Source organism: Chiloscyllium punctatum, chromosome 26 (assembly GCF_047496795.1).
Source record: "Chiloscyllium punctatum isolate Juve2018m chromosome 26, sChiPun1.3, whole genome shotgun sequence".
NCBI classification, from domain to species: domain Eukaryota; kingdom Metazoa; phylum Chordata; class Chondrichthyes; order Orectolobiformes; family Hemiscylliidae; genus Chiloscyllium; species Chiloscyllium punctatum.
In genome coordinates this window covers 36,658,100-36,683,936 of record NC_092764.1, presented here as the reverse complement: position 1 = coordinate 36,683,936, position 25,837 = coordinate 36,658,100, and the positions used below count along the sequence as shown (strand labels likewise).

Genomic DNA, 25,837 nt, shown 5'->3' with positions numbered 1-25,837 from the left:
TTTTATTATGAATAAAACGAGACAAAATAAACCACACAATTCATAGGATATGTTTTGAATTACATAACACAATATAAAAACATTAAACTACGCTACATAGATTCTAACATTAGCACCTTGTATTTATTTGCATCAATTATCACAGGTATAAAACGAATTAAATGATACTGCGTACCTCAGTTATAATGGCTTTTTGCTGTTTCACTCTTTCCAGTTCCTCAACACACTGTTCAAGGCTGAACACTTTTGAGAGTGGCAACGGCTGTCCATCTCTGCATAACACCACTTGGCTATTACCCACATTGGCCACAGTAAGAGTGAAGTAGCTGCTGTGGTCACTTGGATCGCGGCGAATGTGACATAAAACAGCTGAAGAACCTAGCTTCTGCCCCACCATTCCAAGTTTTCTTAAAAACAAAGCAAGTGAACAACATGTTACTAGGACAATGGAACTAACTTCTTCATTCAATTTCCTATCTTGAAACAAAATGATCTGAATGTTGCTTTGGATTCAGTAATGCATTGTATTTTTGATCACAAACTACCATATCCTAATTAGAATATACAATCTTAATATCTAGAGGGAAAAGATAAGGAATAAGCAAAAAATTAAAACAATATGAAGTAATGAAACATTGTATTGGAAGGGTTGATAAACAGTAATGATGTTTTGCTGTCTCTCTCAAATAACTAAACCAATTAAAAATTTGTGTCAATTTCTAGGACAATGGTAATGCACACTGGGATATCAAAAGAGGTGGAGAACACCAACAGATGGTGTAATTTATTTAAAAGTGAAATTGTTTGCTCATTTTGCTGATGTGTATATCCAGCCCAACTTGCTCTGAAAAAGAAAACAAAATATTATTGCTAAGATATAGCTTTCTTGTGACAAGTTCCAGAAAATCAGAACTGAAGCCTGTCTCAAGAAGCAAGTTTCTTGGTTACCACCATGTCTGATGGAAAACGTACTGGGAGTGAAGGGATAGAAATTTTCTCTCTGTTAAATCCAGTTCCTATTACATCATTTTTGCAAATCTGTTCCTTTACCTTTAAACATTGCCGTGTGTTGTCAGAAATGTTATTAATTCAAGTACTTGATGAAATTGTCTTTTTAAAAAAAACCTCCTCTTGACATTTGAACTTTGCACAAGAAACATTGTTACTCTAAGCATTATTGTATTGATCATTTATTGGCATTTTTATCAACAGTTGCATGAATAGCAAGCTGGCTCATGTCATATTTATATAACCTTCCTTAAACTGTCTTCTGTTATGTTACCATCTGAATACCATCTTACAACTCTGTATATTCCACAGCTCTGCTGCAATATCCTATCCTGTTAGTGTTAGCCAACCTATTTCTCTGGCACATGGTGCATAAAATAACTAGCCTTTAAGAGCACCAGATTGAGTACTGAAGGAAATATGTCTTTCTACAAATATATAAAGCTTGGTAAAACCATACTTGTGAGTATCGTACGTAGTTTTGGTTTCCTTCCAACTAGTAAGATATACTTCCCATATATAGAGTACAACAAAAGTTGACCAGACTAAACCCTGAAAATGGAGGGATTGCCTTATGGAGGAGAATTAAATGGACCAGGCTTTATAAAAATGAAAGATGATCTCATTCATGCATACAACATTCTGACAGGGGCTTGACATTATAGGGACTGGAGAAAAGTTTCCCTGGGCTATAGGGTCTAGAAATGGCCAAGGGTCAGAATAAAGGGCAGAACATTTAAGATGGAGATAAGGAATTATTTCTTCACCCAGAGAATGAAAGATCTTTGAAATTCTCAGCTGAGTTGCTGAATATATCAAGACTGAGATCAATAGATGCCCACCATATTTGGGAGAGTACAGGAAAAAGGCACTGAAGTAGAAAATCAGTCATGATCTTTATGATTGTTTTGTGAAGATTACAGATGATTGTGATGTTTTATCATTGAAAAAAAAACTTCCCCATTAAGGTATGCAGAACAGCTGAAAACTGGTTTTCAACATTGGTTTTGTAACCACAGCTTCCTCACCTGTGAGAGACAAGGAATGTATGAGTCATGTAGACACTGTCCACATTGGATTGCTGCAATTCTTCTGCCAACACGTCTCCCACAGTGCACTGCAGTAAGCGAGGGATTTCCAAATTTCTGTCACCATCAAAAACACCATATAATGCTTCGAGGTTATCTCCAAAGCTATCTAGGGCAAGAACTGAAAGACAGAGTCTGGAAAATCCAAAATATAGGAGTGAGCAAGAATTTAATTCAAATGCGTTTGGTAACAGTAAACAAAAAGTAGTATTTTTCACATGCCTATATATTGCAATATAAATGTGACATGATATCAACCTGAACAGATCCCAGGACTGAATGCTAGCAGTTGAGTAGGAAAGGAAGTCTTACTTTTTTGTAAAAATCTGATTTTATTTCTAGTTAGCATTTAATAGAAAGCTACAATTTAAAATTTACATTGTACCGTTAAGCTATGTTTAACAAGGCCTCCTCTGAAGCTTAACTAAGCTTAATCAATCAAAGCAGCAGCTCAAACCAGTTCCTTTCTAACTAGGTCTTTGTGTTCAGAACATATAAATATACTCAAGACTAAGTACTGGTGATTGTGTAGAAGAAAGTCTAAATTGTGTACACAAATTAATTTCATTTGCAGTTAACTGTAATCTACAGTTCAAATCCTGAAATTCCCAGCTTTGAGCAGGATTTTAACAAGGCATCCATTGGAAGAGCAGTTGGACTTAAATGGTTCCTCTGTAAGTGGATCAGAAAGACCTTTTGTGTTAGGCGCACATAGATTAATGAACTTTATTGTCAATTACAATATAGTACTGGAGTTGGGTGATTGAGGGAGTCAGAGATGCAGGGAAAGAGATGCTTGAAAAAAGGGCCAACATTCCATTTTCTTTCCCGATTTCCTGCTACAACAGTGTACTAGCTTTTTGAGTTTCCCGAATTACGCCCAAGTCCCTTTGGTGGCAGCTTTCTGCAGCTTTTCTTTACTTAAGTAACATTCTATCCTTCTATTCTCCCTTTCAAAATGGACAACTTTGTACATTTGTACATTATACTCCATTTGCCAATTGTTTGCCCACTTACCTTTGCCCAAAATATCTCCTGTAAACTGCATTTTTCCCCTTCACAGCCTGCCTTTTCACACAATTTGTGTTGACTGCAAATTTGGCTAGGTTACATTCATTTCCTTCCTCCAAGTCATTAATATATTGTAAACAGTTGCAGAGCCAGCACTGATCCCTGTTGAACACCACTGGTCACAGGTCACCAACCTAAAACAAAATCCCTTACCCCACTCGTTTTTTCCTGCCCATGAGCCCATTCTCTATCCATCCATCCATCCACATAATTGACTAAAATAATTAAGTTGTTAAGTAGAACACATTAATAAGAGCAGAACAGGTGATGTGTCATAGTCATAGCATGCAAGAGTTCCTGGAAACCATAGGGCATACATGTTTGTTCAGGATCACAAAGTGTTTGAAGTTTGAGCAGCTTCTCTTCAGAGTTCATGAGCTGTAGGCTGAACTGCAGACAGAGGCATCAGGGAATTAGAAAGGATTCTTTGTCCCAGGAGGCAGTCACACAACTTAGAATTGGGTCATCTGATTAATTCAAGGTTCAGGAAACAGGTGAATATGATCGAGTGAGGCAGACCAAGATGGCAGGAACCTCAGACTTTGCAAGTGTCCAACAGGTTTGAGGTTCTTTCAACCAATCTGGGAGTGAGGGTTAGACGTACTATACTTGATGCAGTATACCTTGTGTTATGGCACATGTCTGAATACAGAACCTTCGTTATCTTGAGGCTCAGAGGCAAAGACACAACCACTGCATTACAAGAACCTTACAAATCCAGCTATTGATATTTATGATCAATCTGTTCAGTCACATCTAGGGCAGGTGGGACATGAACCCAGACCTTCTGGTCCAGAGGTAGGGACATTAACACAGTACCACAAAGGCCCCTGAACCAGCTCTATACTTTTCTGTTTTGTAAAATAATTTTATTATACATAACTGAACAGTTTTTTTCTCACCACCAAATTACCTGTGGTAATCTACTATCATCAGTAAATCACCAATGTTCCAACCGATTAATTTACATGCACAGCTCATTAAGGACAATGGTATTTAATAACACCAAAGGGGAGAGAGAGAAGGGGGGATTAAATCAAAATTGAGTTGAAGGGGGTTGAACCAGTTTTTGTTTTATATTTTCTAACCAATCTGTTCAGAGATGTCATTAGACACATCTGGAGCAGATTTGACTTGAACACAGGCCTGCTGGCTTAGAGGAAAGGACACTACCACCTCATCACAAGCAGCCTTTTCAACCAGCTCTTACATACAATGAGCATCACATTTTCTCAATTAACACTGGAGCTGTTCTGGTTAGAGTTATAGTGTTATAAAAATGTATAGTATGGAAACAGACCCTTCGGTCCAACTCATCCATGCCAACCAGATATCCCAACCCAATCTAGTCCTACCTGCCAGCACCTGACCCATATCCCGCCTCCGGCAACTGTCTGTGTGGAGTTTGCACATTCTCCCCGTGTCTGCATGGGTTTCCTCCAGGTGCTCTGGTTTCCTCCCATAGTCCAAAAGAAAATGTGCAGGTTAGGTGAATTGGCCATGCTAAATTGCCTGTAGTGTTAGGTGGAGGGAAATGGGTCTGGGTGGGTTGCTCTTCGGAGGGTCGCTGTGGACTTGTTGGGCTGAAGGGCCTGTTTCCACACTAAGTAATCTAAACCCTTCCTATTCATATACACATCCAGATGCCTTTTAAGTGTTGCAATTGTACTAGCCTCCACCCACTTCCTCTGGCAGCTCATTCCATACATGTACCACCCTCTGTGTGAAAAAGTTGCCTCTTAGGTCTCTTTTATATCTTTCCCCTCTCACCCTAAACCTTTGCCTTCTAGGTCTGGACTCCCCCACCCAGGGAAAAGATTTTATCTATTTATCCTATCCACGCCCCTCATAATTTTGTAAACCTCTATATGGTCACCCCTCAGTCTCTGACGCTCCAGGGAAAAGAGCCCCAGTGTATAAGTTCTGCTAAGATTTGCTTTCCCAAAATGCAGCAGCTCGCATTTATCTGAATTAAACTCCATCTGCCACTTCTCAGCCCGTTGATCAAGATCCCGTTGTAATCTGAGGTAACCTTCTTCACTGTCCAGTACACCTCCAATTTTGCTACCTCTTATGCTCACATTCAAATCATTTGTATAAATGGCGAAAAGTGGTGACCCAGCATCGATCCTGGTTGCACTCCACTAGTCACAGGCCTTCAGTCCGAAAAATAACCCTCCTCCACCACCCTCTGTCTTCTACCTTTGAGCCAGTTCTGTATCCAAATAGCTAGTTCTCATTTCTAATCCTGACCAACATGACTATAAAGTTGGCTGAATGACAGGAAATAAGAGTATGATAAGTGGAGTTTTTCTGATTTGGGATCCCTGTTCTTCCAGATATATATTCATGTCTTGGACCTTGATGTACAGTCAACAGTCAACATTTCAAAATTTGTGAATGATAAATAGCTTGAAAGCATTGCGAACTGTCAGGAGGGTAGCATATAACTTCAAAAGGACAAACACTTAATAGAAAAAAACAACTGGCAGGCAAAATTATTGATTTTTGTAGGGAAATTACAGAGACACAATATAAAGGGTACAACTTTCCAGGGATGTGGGAGCACAGGGGCCTGGGCACGTATGTGCAAAGGGCATTGACGGCAAGAGAGCAGTTTGGGAATACAGTTATTAAAGCTTACACCGCCCAGATTTAATTAATGAGTGTAGAGAACAAAATGAGGCCATTTTAAACTTTTGTAAACATTGGTTTGGACTCAGCTGTAGTATTCTGTCCAATTCTGGGCACCAAGCCTTAATAATGGTCCAAAGACATTAAATCACAGAAAAGATTCACAAGAATGGTTCCAGGGATAAAGAACTTCAGTTAAGTTGATACAAATATTCAGTACAGGAGTTGGGAGGTCATGTTGCGGCTGTACAGGACATTGGCGAAAGTGAGTACTGGAGATTAGAGTGGTGCTGGAAAAGCAAAGCAGGTCAGGTAGCATCCGAGGAGCAGGAAGATCAACGGTTTGGGCAAAAGCCCTTCATCAGGTCGTAGGTTAGGCCACTTTTGGAATACTGCATGCAATTCCGGTGTCCTTCCTATCCGAAGGATATTGTGAAACTCGAAAGGGTTCAGAAAAGATCTGCAAGGATGTTGCCAGGATTGGAGGATTTGAGCTATAGGGAGATGGGGCTATTTCCGCTGGAACAAGGGAGGCTGAGGCTTGACCTTATAGAGGTTTATAAAATCATGAGGGGCACGGATAGGATAAATAGACAAAGTCTTTTCCCTGGTGTAGGCAAATCCAGAGCTAGAGGGCCTAAGTTTAGGATGAGAAGGGAAAGATGCAAAAGAGACTTAAGAGGCAACTTTTTCACGCAAAGGGTGGTGTGTCTATGGATTGAGCTGCCAAAGGAATTGGTGAAGGCTGGTACAATTGCAACATTTAAAAAGCATCTAGATGGGTACACAAATAGGAAGGGTTTGGAGGGATATGGGCTGGGTGCTGGCAGGTGGGACTAGATTGGGTTGGGATATCTGGTCGGCATGGACGGGTTGGACCAAAGCTGTACATCTCTATGACTCTATTGATTCTATGACAATATTCCAGCTGAGTCCGGAGTGGTGAGCTGTAAAAGGTTTACTACATTATCCATTTTTTTCATTCAATGTTTAAATTTACAAAGCTAAGACAGACTTACAATTTCTTAACTGCCTTGTGACTAGCCTTGCAAGATTCTTCGGATCCTGCACACTTGTTAAAATAGAGCCATTTGATTATCATGTTCTTCAATGTTATTCCTACCACACTTCATTATTTTACATTTATCTGCATACAAGTAAATTTGTCTTGAATTTACCCACTTCACTAGATTGTTCATATTTCCTGAGGTCTGTTAACATCCTGTTTGCAATTTAAGTGTATTACCCCAAATCCTAAAACTGTATTCTCCAGATCATTATGTACACATATCATCCATTATATATACTTACATCTGCAAGCAGAAAAAACATAACAGGAAAAACTGGCTCTTGGAACACCCCACTGCATACTTTCCTTCAGCCAGAAAAGCATCAAATTCTCTCTGCCTCTCATCTCTTAACAAATTTCAAACTCAAGTTACCATCATACCTTCAATTTCACTTGCTTCTATTTTCTGAATAAGTGCATTTAAAAAAATGCTTTTGAATTTCCATTCATATCTAACGCATAACCATTCAACCATCTTTTCTTCATGAATTAACAGTTAATTTAGTTAAACATGGTTTTCCTTCATTAAATGAAGGAAAGATACAGAGGCTTTGGAGAGGGTGCAAAGAAGGTTTACCAGGATGCTGCCTGGACTGGAGGGCTTGCCTTATGAAGAAAGGTTGAATAGGCGCAGACTTTTCTCTCTGGAGAGAAGGAGGAAGAGAGGAGACCTGATAGAGGTGTACAAAATAATGAGAGGAATAGATAGAGTCAATAGCCAGAGACTTTTCCCCAGGGCAGGAGTGACTGGTACGAGAAGTCATAGTTTGAAGATATTAGGAGGAAGGTATAAAGGAGACATCAGAGGTAGGTTTTTTTTACACAGAGTTGCGAATGCATGGAATGCGTTACCAGCGGTGGTGATGAAAGCAGAGTCATTGGGGACATTTAAGCGACTACTGGACATGCACATGGATAGCAGTGAGTTGAGGGTTGTGTAGGTTGTTACTATATTTTACATTAGGATTAAGTCTCGGCACAACATCGTGGACCAAAGGACCTGTTCTGTGCTTTACTTTTCTATGTTCTGTGTGTAAATCCATGCTAGCTACTCCTTATTGGCTCATGCTTCTCTAAGTGAGAAATAATTTTGTTCTCAACTGGTCTCTAGTGATTTTTCCATCATTGATGTCAAAGAAGTGGCACAAGAGGTTGGTTTTGGAGGAAGATCTTTAGAAAGTTGACTGTTGGAACAGGAATGTTTAACGTAGAAACCACCAGAAATTTTAGATGAAAACTTTAATGAGTATTTGAGTCAAAACAAAAAGTAGGACAGTAGTTTAGCATTTTTCATGAAAAGTATGGCACGAATATTGAGGGCCAGTGTCTTTGCGATGTTAACTTTAGTGTTTCTGAATTTTTAAAATTATAATATATTCGTTTCTTGATCATTGTTCAGATGCCAAAGTGTTTCATTGTGGAGTTCTTGATTTTGTTACTGTCAGAACTAATGTTCCCTCTCGGCACCATGCAGGAAAAAAACCAGACCAATGATTCTTAAAAGGACTTTACAGTGCAACAGAGAGAAATTAGAGGGAGCACTGGTTAGAACTGTAGTATGATGGGACAATCGTTCCAATACCATGAATTATCTGCTTTTCCCACAATACGTTTTTTTAAAAATTCCGTCACAACAGAAGGAATATGACAAATAACTTACCATCCTTTTGCATTATCTATGACTGGAAATTCTCTAGGTTACAGCAATTAACAAAGTGACCAGAACCTTTAAGTCTCAGTAAACTGTCACAGTTTGTATTACATCTTTACTGTAATAAGAAGTTGCAAAGCCCTCACAAAGCCAATAACACAGACTAATATGCTATAACTAGGAGAAAAGTGTTCATTCAAAATTATATATTTTAAAGAGGGTTTGAAAGGGATCAAAGTGACAAGATGATGGGATTTACATAGAAACATTGTCTGGAATAGAGATGGTGGAGGTTTGATGATCTGGCAGCACACAATAGGTGAAATTGAAGTGGGTGGCAACAGTATACATAAACTGACTTGACACTGCAGACAAAATCTCCATGAGTCTGCACATAAATTAAGGAGGATGAAAGGTTAAGGATAAACAGATGGACATGGGATCCAGGGCTGAGTATTGCTAGAGACCCAACTCCACTGTAAGAATCACTACTGGAAACAGACATGGGTGGCTCCTTTTACATAAGGAAGGATGGAGAAGTAAATAAAGTCAAAAGTCATGTAAAGTTGAAGATAATAAACAGGGATAAATATCTGCAATGCATCATTGGGAAAATAAAGAAATGAACCTACAATATTTAGCATAAGAAAACAAGCAGGCTCTGTGTTACTTTACTTACTTATTTCTGTGTCCTGCCATTTCAGAATAGCCATGACTCCAGAATGCTGGAGCGCTGGATGGATCGCTTGTCTGCACAGTAGGTTTCGGATCAATTTTCAAGGTGGTGATATGACTGTTAAAAAAAAGTGCCATTTCATTTTCACATTTTTAGTATTTCTGTCCTTTCCTTTGTAACATCTGATGATGCAATGATTTCATGTTTGGGAGGAAAGTGAACATTTGCAAACCCAGTCAATTATGGCGCCATCAGCCTACTATTGATCATCAGTAAAGTGATGGAAGGTATCATCAATAGTGCTATCAAGCAGCACCTATTCAGCAATAACCTGCTCAGTGACACCCAGTATGGATTCTACTAAGACTGCTTAGTTCCTGATCTCATTACAACCTTGGTTCAAACATGGACAAAAAGAAGCTGAATTCCAGAGGTGAAGTGACAGTGACAGCTCTTGACATCACATTGCATTCAACAGTGCATGACATCAAAGAGTCCTGGTAAAACTGGAATCAATGGGTATCAGGGAGCAAACACTCTGCTGGTTGGAGTCATACCTGGTACATAGAGCAATCATTGTGGTTGTTGGAGGTTGGTCACCTAAGTTCAGGACATTTCTGCAGGAATTCCTCAGGGTAATATCCGCAGCCCAACCATCTTCAACTGTTTCAACAATGACCTTCCTTCCATCACAAGGTAAGAAGTGGGATGTTCAGCACCATTTGTGACTCTCCAGATACTGAAACAATCCATGTCCAAACGCAAGATCTGGACAATATGCAGGCTTGGGCTGACAGGTGACATGGAACATTCGCACCAGACAAATGTGAGGCTATGACCTTCACCAATAAAAAAAAATCTAACCATCAACCCTTGACATTCAATGGTGTTATCATCACTGTAGCCCTCACTACCAACATCCTTGGGGTTACCATTGACCAGAAACGCAACAGGGCTCATAATATAAACATAGTGACTGGGGGAATCCAAGATAGCAGCAACCTAGGAGGATTGCATTTGTTGGGCTAAAAGTAAAAGAGCTATAGAACCTGAAAAGTTTACTTACCTTCGTTTTTGTTGCAGGAGAATGCTGAAGAAAGGAGCAAGTTTGCCTAGCACTGGGGCCGCGGCTCAACCCACCAAGGCGTTGCTTCCTCACCAGATCTTGGTTGAGGAGCTTGCCAAATCTTGAAAAGCTGACCCCGGTCTCTGCTATGCTGCAAGACTTGGGGAAAAGGACTGATGAGCTTAAGCAGAGGGCCACAGGGATGGGAGGCAGAGGCTGATTCATCCAAGAGTCCGGTTGAAGCCCTGGAAACACAGGTCCATGGTTTACTGGATCTGGTGAATGATCTTGAGAACAGGGACAAAAGAACGAACTTTGTGTTGTTGGCATGCTGGAGGGGACAGAAGGTGAGCAGCCAGTGGATTTCATTGAGAAGTGGTTCCCAGAATTCCTTAGTTTGGAGGCTGAAAAGGGAAAGATAAAGGCTGAAAGAGCCCATCGGGTCACGGCACCAAGGCCAGGAATGGACCAGTGACATGCCCTGTCCTGGTATGGTTCCATCATTATAAAAACAGTGTGTCATAGAAGCTTCCAAAGCCCAAGTGAAGGACCCGAGGGTGCTGGTGTGTGAGGGCTCCAGGGTGATGTTTATCCAAGATTTTTCAGCAGCAGTGATCTGGAAAAGGAAGTCCTACGACGGCATCAAGAAGAGATTGAGAGAGCAGTGCTTCAGATTAATTATAATGGATCTGTACATTTATTTGACTCGCCAGAGAAAGTGAGGAACCTTGTGGACACGCTGATTTAAGCCAGATGACTGGACAGGCACAGATAAGAGAGTTGTTCAGGTTTGTCCTTCTTTAGAGAGGACTTGGAGTCTCCTTTTGTAGATATTAAGATGCACTAAATTATGCTTGGGATGGATAGAGTATTTACCTTTAATTCTAAGTTATACCAAGAGATGGGTGACGTATTTACTTTTAACTTATTTGCGTAGATTACTAATCTTTTTTTTCCTACTGGGCTGCCTGTGCTTGTGGTGCGACCCTAGGTGGTAGGGGTTAAGAGGGTGGTTGGGGTGGTTAGCAGGGTTTTGGGATGTGTAGATGCCCCCTTTAAATGGGGAATAAATTCCTCTAATCAGTGCATATGGTGCTTTTTTGTTTTTCCGTTTTTGGTGTACATAGTTTTTGCAAGTTTTGTAGGTTTGTTGGTTGTAGCTGTTTCAGTTTATGTAGTTTTTGCATTTTGTGTACTTTCTTGTACTGAAGCTCAGTGATTCGCAGTTCGAGTTCTCCCTCTCTGGAATTTAAGTGGTGCTTTAGAAGGTTACAACTAAGGATGTGTTCAAGTGGTGTACTTGGAACATTAAAGGGAGTCACTTGTTGGTTAAGGGTAAGAAAGTACTTTCCAGTCATAAAAGGGAGAGGGTGGATGCTGCCTTATTGCAAGAAGCATATCTAAATGATGCAGAGCATCTGAAACTGCAACAGAATGGGTTTGACTGGGTTTATTTCACATCTTTCAACATTAAGAGTAGGGCAGTAGCCAAACTTGTTAGGAAGAATCTCCCATTTAAGTTATGATTTGGAGATGCTGGTGTTGGACTAGGAGTACAAGGTTAAAAATCACACAACACCAGGTTATAGTCCAACAGTTTTAATTGGAAGCACACTAGCTTTCGGAGCGACGCTCCTTCATCAGGTGATAATGGAGGGCTCAGTCCTAACACAGAATTTATAGCAAGTGTGATGTAACTGAAATTATACATTGAAAAATTGATTGTCTGTAAAGGGTCCATTAGCACCTGATGAAGGAACATCACTCCAAAAGCTAGTGTGCTTCCAATGAAACCTGTTGGACTATAACCTGGTGTTGCGTGATTTTCAACTTTGTACACCCATTTAAGTTGTTAGAGTGGGGGATTCAAGATGGCAGCGATCTGAATAGATCCGGGTTCAATTCCCGCCTCAGGCGACTGACTGTGTGGAGTTTGCACGTTCTCCCCGTGTCTGCGTGGGTTTCCTCCGGGTGCTCCGGTTTCCTCCCACAGTCCAAAGATGTGCAGGTTAGGTGAATTGGCCATGCTAAATTGCCCGTAGTGTTAGGTAAGGGGTAGATGTAGATGTAGGGGTATGGGTGGGTTGCGCTTCGGAGGGTGGGTGTGGACTTGTTGGGCCGGAGGGCCTGTTTCCACACTGTAAGTAATCTAATCAGTCTTGACGAGCTCTGCACCCCAACCCAGGGTGTAACACTTTTTCATTCCCCACCTTAGTTTTATTTGGAAAAAAATTATTGTTAAAGGTAATAATAAGTTTAAATTCTTTTGAGCATGTAAGAATTACTAGGGGGAAGCAAACAGCCAAGTCTCAACACTCAAAAACATTGGGCGGGTCAGAGACTCTAACTGGGGAGGTAGCTGCAGCTCCCTTGGCAGCTATGAAAGAAATGCCTACGCAGCAGAACACTGTGGAGGAACTCAGAGCGATCCAATAGTTGATCCAGGAGATGAGGGAAGAGACTTGTAATCAACTGCAGCCCATCGCAGCCACGCTGCAGAAGCATGAGGAGTTGGAAGGGCTCCAGAAGCGAGTTGAAGAGTTGAGTGGCGGACCGTGGCGTCGGAGATTGAGGTAGAGTCCTCAGCAGGGCAGAACCACACCTTTGAGAAACAGGTTTGGGCCCTGACTGAGCAAGTCGATGACCTGGAAAATAGATGTAGGAGGAAAAATATCTGGGTCGTTGGCCTTCCGGAGGGAGAAGAAGGTGGGCAGCCAACAAGTGTTTTTGAAGACTACTTGCCACAGTTTCTTGGCTGGGATGCCTGGGTGGACCAGGTGAAGGTTGATAGAGCTCACGGGGTTGTGGTGCGCAGATCCGGTCAGGGTAAGTGCCCCCGCCCGGTTCTGATATGATATCAATGCTACAGGGACAAGCAGAAAGTCATGGAAACTTCTAGAAGGTTGGGGAGAGACATGCAAGCCCTATCAGGGAACTAAGATAATATTTTTCCAGGATTTTTCTGCGGCAGTGATCCATAAGAGGTAATCGTTTGATGAGGTTAAGAGAAGGTTAAAGAACCTTGATATTCAATATTCGATGAGATACCCAGCGGAGCTTTGTATTATTAACAAGGAGACTGTGCAGTCATTTGATTCCTTGGAACAAGCCAAAAACTTCTTGGGCACTTTAAAGTAATGTAGATGTATTTGTGGAGATTGACAATAGTGTCTTTTTATTGTCTTGCTTTTATTTCTTGTACTTTCATTCTTTTCCCAAAAGTTGTTGGTTTTCTTTTCTCTCCAAGCTGGAATAGTATTGATATATTGCAGGGGATGGGCAAAGTGCTCACGGTTTTTGTTATACCTTTGTGTTTACAATGTCCTTTGTTTGATTTCTTCCATTGCTTGGGTTTGGGGTGCGGCTCAAGCTAGAAAGGGGGATGGAGGTTTATGTTTGGGAAATGTGGGCAAGGGGTAGAGTCCCCCATTAAGTACCTTTTGTGTTTTGTAGTTAGTATTTTTGTAAACAGACTGCTCAGTGTGTTGCAAGACTAATTCTTCCTCTTGGCAGGTCAAAGGCGATTGTAAAGGATCATGGTTAGCAGCATTCTTAAAGAGGTTCATTCGCCAGTTAAAAAAGGTGTTGTCGAGCCTTAGAAAGAGGGGTGGATGTTGCCCTGTTGCAGGAGACTCGCCTTAATGACAAGGAACACGAAGTTGCAGCAAGGTGTTTTAGTACAAGGAACAGGGCAGTGGCCATACTCGTCCAGAAGGGTCTCCCATTTAATTTAACAGATTGTATTAAAGATGAGAATGGTTGGTTTGTTATTCTTAAGACCCTTATACATGGTGAGGAATATTGTATTTTGAATGTATACTGCCCTCCGGCCCACCCTCTTAAATTTCTGACTAATGCATTATCTAAGCTTGGCATTGAAACATATTATTAATGGGGGGGGAAGAAGAGAGAGAGAGAGAGAGAGAGAGAGAGAGAGAGAGAGAGAGAGGGAGAGGGAGAGGGAGGGATTTAATTGCTGTGTCGGATAGAATGCCCAAGCCCCCCAAAGCTTTCTTCACAATTTAAGCAGTTGGGTGATCTATGTGTGGAACTGGGGTTGGTAGATGTTTGAGACATTTACAACCCACAGCCGAAGATTCTACATTCTTTTCCAATCCTCAAATGCCACACAAGGATTGATTATTTCCTAACTCCCACCGTTTTAAAAAAATTGGTGGTATCTTGTTCAATTGGGAATATTGCCATATCTGATGATGCAACGATGTATTTAATTATTAAGATTAAGGGCGATGCAATGGGCTCACGGTACTAGTGAATGGATCCCTTCAACCTCAAGGACAGCAAGTTTGTGGAATACTTCTCTAGGGAATTTGAAGCTTTTTTGGCCACCAACTCAGGTACATCTCCCATCCATTCTTTGGGAGAACGCTAAGGCCTATGCTAGAGGGATAATTATCTCATACTCGGCCAGTCAGAAACGACAGAAGGGAGAGCAGCAGCATCTGCTTGAGGCACGAATGAAGACAGCTGAGACGGCATATTACAGTAGACCGTCAGTGACTAAGCTGCAGTGGATCACAGCTCTCTGAACCACCGTAAACTCCACGCTAACATGTACAGCAAGGAAGGTACTTTCCTTTGTGTAGCAGAGGCTGTTTGAGCATGGTGACAGGCCAGGTAAATACTTGGCGTATTTGGTCAGGAAGAAGAATACCTCCCAGTCTATTGCTTCTATTAGGGAAGGGAATGGGACTCTTACTTACAACGCTAAGGTGTTTCGGAGGTTTTACTCTGGACTTTACCAGTTTGAGTGCTGTGAGGACAGGTGGGATAAGATGGAGTCTTTTTTTTAGGAATTTGGATTTTCCTGGTGTGCCTGCTGAACAGGTGTCTCTCCTTAACAGCCCAAGAGATACATGAGGCAGTGAGGCAACTTCAAAGTGGAAATGCACCTGGCCCTGGGGGCTTGCCCAGTGAGTTTTATCAACAATTTATAAACATACTGTCAGGGCCGATGTTAGACATGTATAACCATTCATATAGTCAGGATTGCCTCCTGCCATCCTTGAGGGGGGCTAATATCTCTCTCATCCTGAAGAAAGGGAAGACCCGGGAAAATTGTGCTTCTTGCAGACCCATCTCACTTTTAAACTTTGATTCTAAAATTTTATCGAAGGCTCTGGCACTGAGGTTGGAAAGGGTGTTGCCCTCAATTGTTAAGGAGGATCAGACAGGCTTGCAGAACTTTTAATAATGTTAGGAGACTGCTTAACATGATTCAAGTGTGCCAACAACGGTCAGTACAAGGGTTGGTAGTTTCCTTGGACATGGAGAAGGCATTTGACCAGGTGGAATGGCCGTATCTTTTTTATACACTGGAGTGGTTTAGTCTAGATTAAGTGTTTACTAGATAGGTAAGGATCCTTTACAGTCATCCTCTAGCAGCGTTCTCACTAATGGTATACGGTCTGATAATTTTAACACTGGTAGGGGCAGTCGGTAAGGCTGTCCCTTCCCACCTTTGCTCTTCACATTGATGACTGAGCCACTGGCAGAGGCCATTCGTTGGCACCCTCATATAGCTGCCCCGGAGGTAGGATCATGGGTGCATAAGATCACATTATACATGGATCATGTTATCATTTTTCTTTCGAACATAGCAGTTTTTGTGCCCTATTTAATGGAATATAATAATTCATTTGGCTTTTTCTCAGGTTACAAGATCAATTTTTCAAAATTGGAGGTTATGCCTATGGGGGTCTTAGGGAATACCTGACTTTGAAGGTGGGACCCCTTCAAGTGGGCACGAGGAAGCTTTCTTTTTTTGGGCCTCTCTGTTACCCCTAGTTTTAATCAGTTATTCAAGGCTAATTTAGTTCATTTGTTTGATAAGATTAAACAAGACCTTCTAAGATGGGGGACCCTTCCAATATCATGGCTAGGTCGAGTTGCCCTTATTAAAATTATACCCTTTGTAGATGGTTCCCTAGGTTTCTCCGAGACAAACATTTCGGAAATTAAATGGTTGGTTTAGTTCTTTTATTTGGCGCGATACGCAGCCCCTTGCCAAGCTTACGAAATGGCAAATGTCCCAGGGGTTGGGAGGAGTGGATCTCCCGGATGTCAGAAGATATCAGTTGAGCTCCCTTCTATGTTTTGTGAATGATTGGGCCTGTGAGGACTCAACGTCAATATGGTTGGAGATTGAGGCCTCCCAGGCAAAGTGTCCTCTTATTAATCTGTTGTTTCTGGACAAAATGAGGATAGTTTCAGAATATTACCACAATCCATTAGTTATTAATACTGTCAAAGCATGGAGGGCAATATGTCTAAAACAAGTTTGCATACTCCCATAGATGGTATGCCAGGTTTCCAGCCAGGGACAACCGACCCCGGGTTTAAGTCCTGGGTAGACAGGGGAGTCTCTTGTTTGGGCAATCTGTTTGAAGATGAAACGTTAATGTCATTTGATAAAATAACTCGTAAGTATGGATTATTGAGTAGGGACCTCTTTCGTTTTGTTAGGTCAGAGATTTTATCTGAAAAGAGACCATGCTTTTGACTGAGGTTTATAGTTCTGATATGGAAAAGAGGGTGCTTCAGACTAAAAGCTCTCTTTCAGTGAGTACTCGCTATCATTTGTTGGGGGAGGTTCCTCGGGTGACTTCGAGCAATTATGGGAGGTCTGGAAGACAGAGTTGGACATGGGGATCACGCGGAAACTTGGGAGACCACTTGTGAGAATGCGAGGAAGATTTCGATATGAAATAGGACCCATGTTATGCAGTTAAAGATTTTTCATAGGGCTCATCTGGCCCCAGGTCTTCTTGCAAAATTTATGCAGGGTGTGTCTTCAATGTGTCCCAAATGTAAAATAAATACAGGTACCCTCACTCATTGGTTGTGGTCCTGCCACTGGCTCCGTATTGGAGTGCTATGGCAGGAGTAATGGAGGGGGTCTTGGCCACCGAAGTCAAGGTGGACATGGTTTTAGATGTACATGGGAAAAAGCTTTTTAGCATCCTCACGTTTTGTGCAAGGACAACCATTCTGATGTGCTGGGTGTTTGAGAACTCTCTGGGTCTGTCAGGGTGGCATAAGTTAATTATGGAACACATTCCTTTAAACGTTCTTACAAACATGGTGCACCAGAAAACAGACAATTTTTATAAGATATGGCAGTGTTTTTTGATGCATTCTGAAGCAGATCTATCCACCATTTTAATTAGGGCTTTTGTCTAGCCATGGTGGTTTGGTTTAATAAGCCTAATGTACTGAGAGGAAGAATTTCAAGCAAATATGGGTTTAATAATTGATGCTCTCGAAGGATGAGAGCTGAGGTCTTGTTACCCTGAAAAGCGTTATTTTTGCAGCAGAGAGCGGCGGGAGCTGGGCAGAAGTGAAGTCGGAGCGCAAAGCCAGTCGGGAAGGTAAGTCATTGTTATTTGAGCGGAGAAGGAACATGTAGTGTCTCCCACCCTCCATCCTCCTCTAACCTAAAAAAAAAAGGTAAGCTACTTGGTGTTCTTGTTTTGGAGACTAAGTGTAGAGTTATGGCAGCGCAGGCAGTGGAATGTTCCTCCTGCAGGATGTTTGAGGTAGGGGTAACCACCGATGCTCCTGCCGACTTCGTCTGCAGGAAGTGCAGCCAGCTCCAGCTCCTTACAGACCGCGTTAGGGAACTGGAGCTGGAGTTGGATGAACTGAGAATTATTCAAGAGGCTGAGAGGGTGATAGATGGAAACTACAGGGACATAGTTACACCAGAGAACAGAGGTAGCTGGGTAACAGTTAGAGGTGGAAAGGGGAGGAAGCAGGCAGTGCAGGGATCCCCTGTGGTCGGTCCCCTCAACAATAAGTATACCGCTTTGGATACTGTTGGGGGGGACGGCCTAGCAGGGGTAAGCTGCAGTGACCGGGTCTCTGGCACGAGGTCCGGCTGTGAGGCTCAGAAGGGAAAGGGGGAGAGGAGGAGAGCCCTAGTCATAGGAGACTCTATAGTTAGAGGGACAGACAGGCGGTTCTGTGGACATGGGCGAGACTCTCGGTTGGTTTGTTGCCTCCCGGGTGCCAGGGTCCGAGACGTCTCGGACCGTGTCTTCAGAATCCTTAAGGGGGAGGGTGTGCAGCCAGAAGTCGTGGTGCACATTGGCACCAATGACATAGGTAAAAAGAGGAGTGGGGAGGTCATTCAGGAGCTCAGGGAGTTAAGCTGGAAGCTAAAAGCTAGGACGGACAGAGTCGGCATCTCTGGGTTGTTGCCGGTACAAGGAATAGGGAGAGAGTGCAGTTGAACACGTGGCTGCAAGGATGGTGTAGGAAGGAGGGCTTCAGGTATTTGGACAATTGGACTGCATTCTGGGGAAGGTGGGACCTGTACAAGCAGGACGGGTTGCACCTGAACCAGAAGGGCACCAATATCCTGGGAGGTAGGTTTGCTAGCATTCTTTGGGGGGGTTAAACTAATTTGGCAGGGGGATGGGATCCAGACTTGTAGTCCAGCAAGTAGGTTAGCTGTTTTTCAGGATGTCCAAGAATGTAGGGAGGCTGTGGAGAAGGTAGCACTGACAGGGAATACTTGCGGACACAGAGGTGGGTTCAAGTGTGTATACTTCAATGCAAGGAGTATCAGAAATAAGGTGGGTGAACTTAAGGTGTAGATTGGTACTTGGGACTACGATATTGTGGCCATCATGGAAACGTGGATAGAAAAGGGACAGGAATGGTTGTTGGAGATTCCTGGTTACAGATGTTTCAGTAAGATTAGGGAGGGTGGTAAAAAAGGAGGGGGTGTGGCGTTGCTAATTAGAAATGGTATAACGGCTGCAGAAAGGCAGTTCGAGGGGGATCTGCCTTTGGAGGTAGTATGGGCTGAAGTCAGAAATAGGAAAGGAGCAGTCACCTCGTTGGGTGTTTACTATAGGCCCCCCCAATAGCAGCAGAGATGTGGAGAAACAGATTGGGAAACAGATTTTGGAAAGGTGCAGAAGCCACAGGGTAGTAGTCATGGGCGATTTCAACTTCCCAAATATTGATTGGAAGCTCTTTAGATTAAGTAGATTGGACGGGGCGGTGTTTGTGCAGTGTGTCCAGGAAGCTTTTCTAACCCAGTATGTAGATTGTCCGACCAGAGGGGAGGCCATATTGGATTTGGTACTCATTAACGAACCAGGACAAGTGATGGGCTTGTTAGTGGGTGAGCATTTTGGTGATGGTGACCACAATTCTGTGACTTTCACCTTGGTTATGAGAGAGATAGGTGCATGCAACAGGGTAGGTTTCACAACTGGGGGAAGGGTAAATACGATGCTACAAGACAGGATCTGAGGAGTATAAGTTGGGAGCATAGGCTGTCAGGGAAGGATGTAATTGAAATGTGGAACTTTTTCAAGGAACAGATACAACGTGTCCTTATATGTATGTACCTGTCAGGCAGGAAAGAGATGGTCGTGTGAGGGAACCTTGGTTGACGAGGGAGGTTGAATATCTAGTAAAGAGGAAGGAGGCGGCTTACATAAGGCTGAGGAAACAAGGTTCAGACAGAGCGTTGGAAGGATACAGGATAGCCAGGGGGGAGCTGAAGAAAGGGATTAGGAGAGCTAAGAGAGGGCATGAAAAATCTTTGGCGGGTAGGATTAAGGATAACCCCAAGGCCTTTTATGCGTATGTGAGAAACATGAGAATGACGAGAACGAGGGTAGGTCCGATCAAGGACAGTAGTGGGAGACTGTGTATTGAGTCGGAAGAGATAGGAGGGGTCTTGAATGAGTACTTTTTTTCCAGTATTTACAAATGAGAGGGACCGTATTGTTGAAGAGGAGAATATGAAACGGACTGGTAAGCTAGAGGAGATACTTGTTAGGAAGGAAGATGTGTTGGGCATTTTGAAAAACTTGAGGACAGACAAGTCCCCTGGGCCTGACGGGATATATCCTAGGACTATGTGGGAAGCAAGAGAGGAAATTGCAGAGCCGTTGGCAATGATCTTTTTGTCTTCACTGTCAACAGGGGTGGTACCGGGGACTGGAGAGTAGTGAATGTTGAGGCCCTGTTCAAAAAAGGGAATAGGGATAACCCCGGGAATTACAGGCCAGTTAGTCTTACTTCGGTGGTAGGCAAAGTAATGGAAAGGGTACTGAGGGATAGGATTTATGAGTATCTGGAAAGACACTGCTTGATTAGGGACAGCCAGCACGGATTTGTGAGGGGTAGGTCTTGCCTTACAAGTCTTATTGAATTCTTTGAGGAGGTGACCAAGCATGTGGATGAGGGTAGAGCAGCAGATGTAGTGTACATGGATTTTAGTAAGGCATTTGATAAGGTTCCCCATGGTAGGCTTATGCGGAAAGTCAGGAGGCATGGGATAGAGGGAAATTTGGCCAGTTGGATAGAGAACAGGCTAACCGGTCGAAGTCAGAGAGTGGTGGTAGATGGTAAATATTCAGTCTGGAGCCCAGTTACATGTGGAGTTCCGCAGGGATCAGTTCTGGGTCCTCTGCTGTTTGTAATTTTTATTAATGACTTGGAAGAGGGAGTCGGAGGGTGGGTCAATAAATTTGCAGATGATACGAAGATTGGTGGAGTTGTGGATAGTGAGGAGGGCTGTTGTCGGCTGCAAAGGGACTTAGATATGATGCAGAGCTAGGCTGAGGAGTGGCAGATGGAGTTCAACCCTGTCAAGTGTGAGGTTGTCCATTTTGGAAGGACAAATAAGAATGCGGAATACAGGGTTAACGGTAGGGTTCTTAGTAAGGTGGAGGAGCAGAGGGATCTTGGGGTCTATGTTCATAGCTCTTTGAAAGTTGCCACTCAGGTGGATAGAGCTTGTAAGAAGGCCTATGGTGTATTAGCGTTCATTAGCAGAGGGATTGAATTCAAGAGTCGTGAGGTGATGTTGAAGCTGTACAGGACCTTGGTAAGGCCACATTTGGAGTACTGTGTGCAGTTCTGGTCGCCTCACTTTAGGAAAGATGTGGAAGCTTTGGAGAGGGTTCAGAGGAGATTTACCAGAATGTTGCCTGGAATGGAGAATAAGTCGTACAATGAGAGTGCTAGGCCTTTTCTCATTGGAACAGCGAAGGATGAGGGGTGACTTGATAGAGGTTTATAAGATGATCAGGGGAATAGATAGAATAGACAGTCAGACACTTTTTCCCCAGGTACAACAGAGTGTTAAAAGGGGACATAAATTTAAGGTGAAGGGTGGAAGGTATGGGGAGGGGGTGTCAGGGGTAGGTTCTTTACCCAGAGAGTGGTGGGGGCATGGAATGTGCTGCCTGTGGGAGTGGCAGAGTCAGAATCATTGGTGACCTTTAAGCGGCAATTGGATAGGTACATGGATAGGTGCTTAAGCTAGGACAAATGTTCGGCACAACATCATGGGCCAAAGGGCCTGTTCTGTGCTGTATTATTCTATGTTCTATTTATTTACTTATTTATTTATTGATGTGTAATGAGGTCTTTGTACAGTAGTATAGTAGTTGGTTCCTGTTTATTGTTGTTATAATATATTTTCACATTTTTGTAGTATTATAATTTTGTAAAGAAAAATTCTTTCAATAAAAATATTTCTTTGGACATTGAAGCATCTCAGGCAAGATACCCCTTCTAGCTTGCTGTTCTTGGACAAAATGAGGACATTTAAGGAATATTGCCATAGCCCAATGGTTATTAATACTGTTAAAACGTGGAGGGCAATGGGTCAGAGCAAGGGCAATATTGCCAAAATGTCATTTTTTACACCCATAGTTGGTATCCTGGGTTCTCAGCTGGGGTGATGGACTCTGGGTTTAAAATGGTGAGCAGCTAGGGGTGTGTCTTGCTTGGGTGACTTATTCAGGGGGGTATGCTGATATTGTTTGACCAGTTGGCTCAGAAATACGAGTTGCCCAATAGGGACCTCTTCCATTTTTCTCAAATTAGAATTTACATACAAAAAAAGACCATACTTCTAACTGATTTTTACAAATCTGACAGAGGGTGAAGAGGGTGCTGATAACACACATTCTGTCAGCAATGTCTATCACCTATTGGAGAGGGAGCCTCAGAAGAGTCCAAATGGCTCTGTAATGTATGGGAGAGGAAGCTGGATGTTGAGATCTCTCCTGAAGTATGGGAGGATATCTAGAAAAGTGCAAGAAGGATCTCGAGTTGGAACAGAACCTGACAATTGAAAATTCTCCACAGGGTCCACTTGGCTCCAGACCACCTTTCATGGTTTAAAATGGGAGTATCTCCAATGTGTCCTAAATGTAAAGTGAGCATGGGCAGGCTTACTCATTGTCTCTGGTCCTGCCACAAGCTACAGGCATACTGGAGTACTGTGGGAGGCAAAATAGAGAAGGCCTTGGGGGCAGAGGTGGAGATGGAACCAATATCCTCTTCTTGGCCTTGATAATCCACTTCCATTAGACGCGCACAAAAAAAGCTTTTCAGTATCCTCACTTTTTGTGCAAGAAAGAACATTCTGTTAGGGTGTGTGCCTGAAAATCCCCCAGGGCTGGCGTAAGCTGGTCATGGAACACATCCATTTGGACTTTCTTAGAGGTATGGTGCACCATAAAACTGAGAATTTTTTTAAGACCTGACAGCCCGTTTTGGACTACCTGGGCACAGATTTGTCTGCCATACTAATAAGGGCCTTTAAAAAGCCATGACAATTCTATTTAATGAAGCTGGTATCCAGAGAGGAGGAACTATGAACACATGAATATGTCGAGGTCGATGGTCGAGGGCTATTACTTTGTTTCGTCGAGCTGTATGGTCATCATTATTATTGCCATTTTGTTTTAGATAGCTGTTAGGAATCAGTTATTATTTATGTAATTAGTGGGTTTCTTTATATTGCTTTGTATTTGCTCTAATATCCAAAAAATCATTTTTTATTCAATAAATGTATATTTTTTGTAAAAGGTGGCTACAAGAGCAGATCAAAGGCTAGGAATACTCGGCAAATAACTCAGCTCCTGACTCTCCAAAGCCTGCCCACTATCAAGTCACAAGTCTTATGTAATACTCACTTTTTGCCTGGATGGGTGCAGCTGCAACATCACTCAAGAAGTTTAACACGTTCCAGGACAAAGCAGTCACTTGATTGGCAACACAACCACAAACATCTACCTTCTCCACACTGATGCTTAGTAGTAGCAGTCTGTACTATCTTCAAGATACACTTTAGAAATCACCTTAGATCCATAGACAGCATCTTCCAATCCCACGACCACTTCCATCTGGAAGGGCAAGAGCAGTCGATACATGGGAATGTCACCACCTGCAAGTAGCCCTCCAGGCCACTCACCATCCTGACTTGGAAACACATCACCATTCCTTCACTGTTTTTGGGTCAAAATCTAGGAATTCCCTCCTGAATAGCATTGTGGGTCAATCTATAACTGGTGAACTCCAGTGGTACAAGAAGGCAACTCACCACGACCAACTTCTCAAGGAAACTAGGGACAGGTAGTACATGCTGGTCAGCCAGCAATGCCCACTTCCCATGAATGAATTTTGAAATATTTGCTTTCCCAATTTGCAGCACTGACGCTACTGATGATGTAACATAAGGCATTATATGTTTCAATGTAAAGAATCAAACTGGTTGCCAACTACGAATGTAAGAACCTATCGTTTCTGAGAAGAGAGACGTATTGCCAAAGCTTTCATTTTGACCTCAACAGGATACATGCAAGAATGTCAAATTTCCGGATCACGATAGTTTATTCTCCAGGAGAAAAGGATGCCGACTTGTTGGCAGGTTGACTGATTAGCATTATCAAGTAGGAACCAAGAGAGAACTGTACGTTTCCCAAGCTCCTGAGTAACTCCGTTTGTTTGCACAGAATGGGTGTGTGTGTGTGAGTGAATGTGTCTTGCTTCAAGCACATTTTAATGAGCCACATTACAAGTTTGGTTAGAAAATATAAAAAAAGAACAGCAGAGTGGGATAAGGTCACTTAAGTGATCATTGATTAGCCACTTACGTGATCATTGATTAGCCACTTACATGCTTCATAGCTAAGAGGACATGCCGCCCAAGTGCTCAGTAAAATGGAAAAAATATTGAGTACATTTAGGTTTGTGGCACAAAAGCCACATGCTGCGTTTTATGCCTCTACCCAGCTTCATACCTATAGTGGTTGAACATAAAATTCAGCCTTATATTTGTTTTAGCATCAACTCTTTCAACATTTAATCAAACCAGTCCTCTCCCCTATTACATATTTCGCCTTTTTGGTCTTTACCTGTCCACTTTTCCCTGTTTTTGCTTTAAAGCTTTTCATCAGAACATCTTCCAATATTATTGAGGTCATCAGCCTGAATTTTGAGCAAGACTTGTTTGGAGTTAGGACTGCTGCACTGGGATCAAAGCTCGTCCTGACCCCATACAATATTAGAGATACTCACCCATCACTGGTTTCAAAGGAATAACCCAAGATTAGCCAAAAAGGCAGCTCGCTATCCAAATAAGGACAGCATCAGCCTGTTAGAGCAGGTAGAGAAAGAAGAGGGCCTGTTAAAGTGGAGAGATGCTCCAAGCACTTAGAAATTTTCTAAGAACCTTAATAGGCTGTTAGACTGCCACGGAGGAGAGGGACCAGTCATCCAAGTTGGGTGCAGAGAGCAGGAAGAAATGTTTAGCTGCTCTAAACTGCTGGGTGGCTGCCACTTTTTACTGGGTGCATTCTGGCCAAAGTGGGGGGGGGGGGGGGGGGGAGGCATCTACTGACTAGAAATTTCGAGGAGTACAGGACAGGAGCCTCAATAAGTATTTATTAGGGGAAGAGATAGTGTCGTGGTATTATTGTTAGTCCACTAATCTAAAAACTCAGCTAACATTCTGGGGACCCAGGTTTGAATCCTGCTGTGGCAGAAGGTGAAATTTGACTTCCATAACAAATATCTAGAATTAAGAATCTACTGATAACCATGAGTCCACTGTTGATTGTCAGAAAAATACGCCTGGCTCACTGATATCCCTCAGGGCTGTTCTCATCTGGTCTGGCCTACATGTGACTCCAAACCCACAGCAATTTGGTTCACTCTCAACTGTCCTCTGAAATGGCCTAGCAAGCCACTCAGTTGTATCAATCACTACTAGGGAAAGGCAATAAATGCTTGCCAGCTAGCAATGTCCATGTTCTAAGCGAATTTTAAAAAAAGCTCTCTAGCTGCTTTGACTTACGATCCACCACTTGAAAGCAAGTACCTGCTTTTTCCCAGATTCTATCTGAAAGTGGTTTGGGAGGCAGGACAGCTTAGGCAGATGGGAAATAGTGGACCTGGATGTGTCTGATCCAGCTGCCTCATGTCATTGAAAACTCATCCTATTATGTGAGCTTCTCCTCACAAAGCAACTTCACCAGCTGAACTTTTTATCATGGTTTAAGCTATACATGTACAGTATTGAGACTATATATGAACAGGATGATACCTACCTAAATATCTCCAGGGTCTTGTGATCAAGGACAAGATTTGTGTTGCCAGCTAAGTCCAGCTCTTGCAAAGTGGCTGGCAGGGTCTCAGGCATCAAGATCTCTGTAAGTTCATTACAGCTTAGGTCAACTAGCTAAAACAGAATAAAGAAAATTGAAGTTAGTGGTAACATAATGCAATG

General features: G+C 42.5%; 1 protein-coding gene across 1 annotated transcript in view; it reads right to left on the bottom strand.

Moving 5' to 3' along the window:
* phlpp2 (PH domain and leucine rich repeat protein phosphatase 2) overlaps positions 1–25,837 on the bottom strand; it is a 162,903-nt gene that overhangs the window by 7,254 nt on the left and 129,812 nt on the right. Inside the window, exons 15-18 of the mRNA XM_072596139.1 lie at positions 25,659–25,789; positions 9,201–9,314; positions 2,037–2,231; positions 176–407 (exon numbers count right to left, since the gene is read on the bottom strand). Of these exons, the coding sequence (XP_072452240.1) occupies positions 176–407; positions 2,037–2,231; positions 9,201–9,314; positions 25,659–25,789 (672 nt within the window). The remainder of the gene's footprint in view (positions 1–175; positions 408–2,036; positions 2,232–9,200; positions 9,315–25,658; positions 25,790–25,837) is intronic.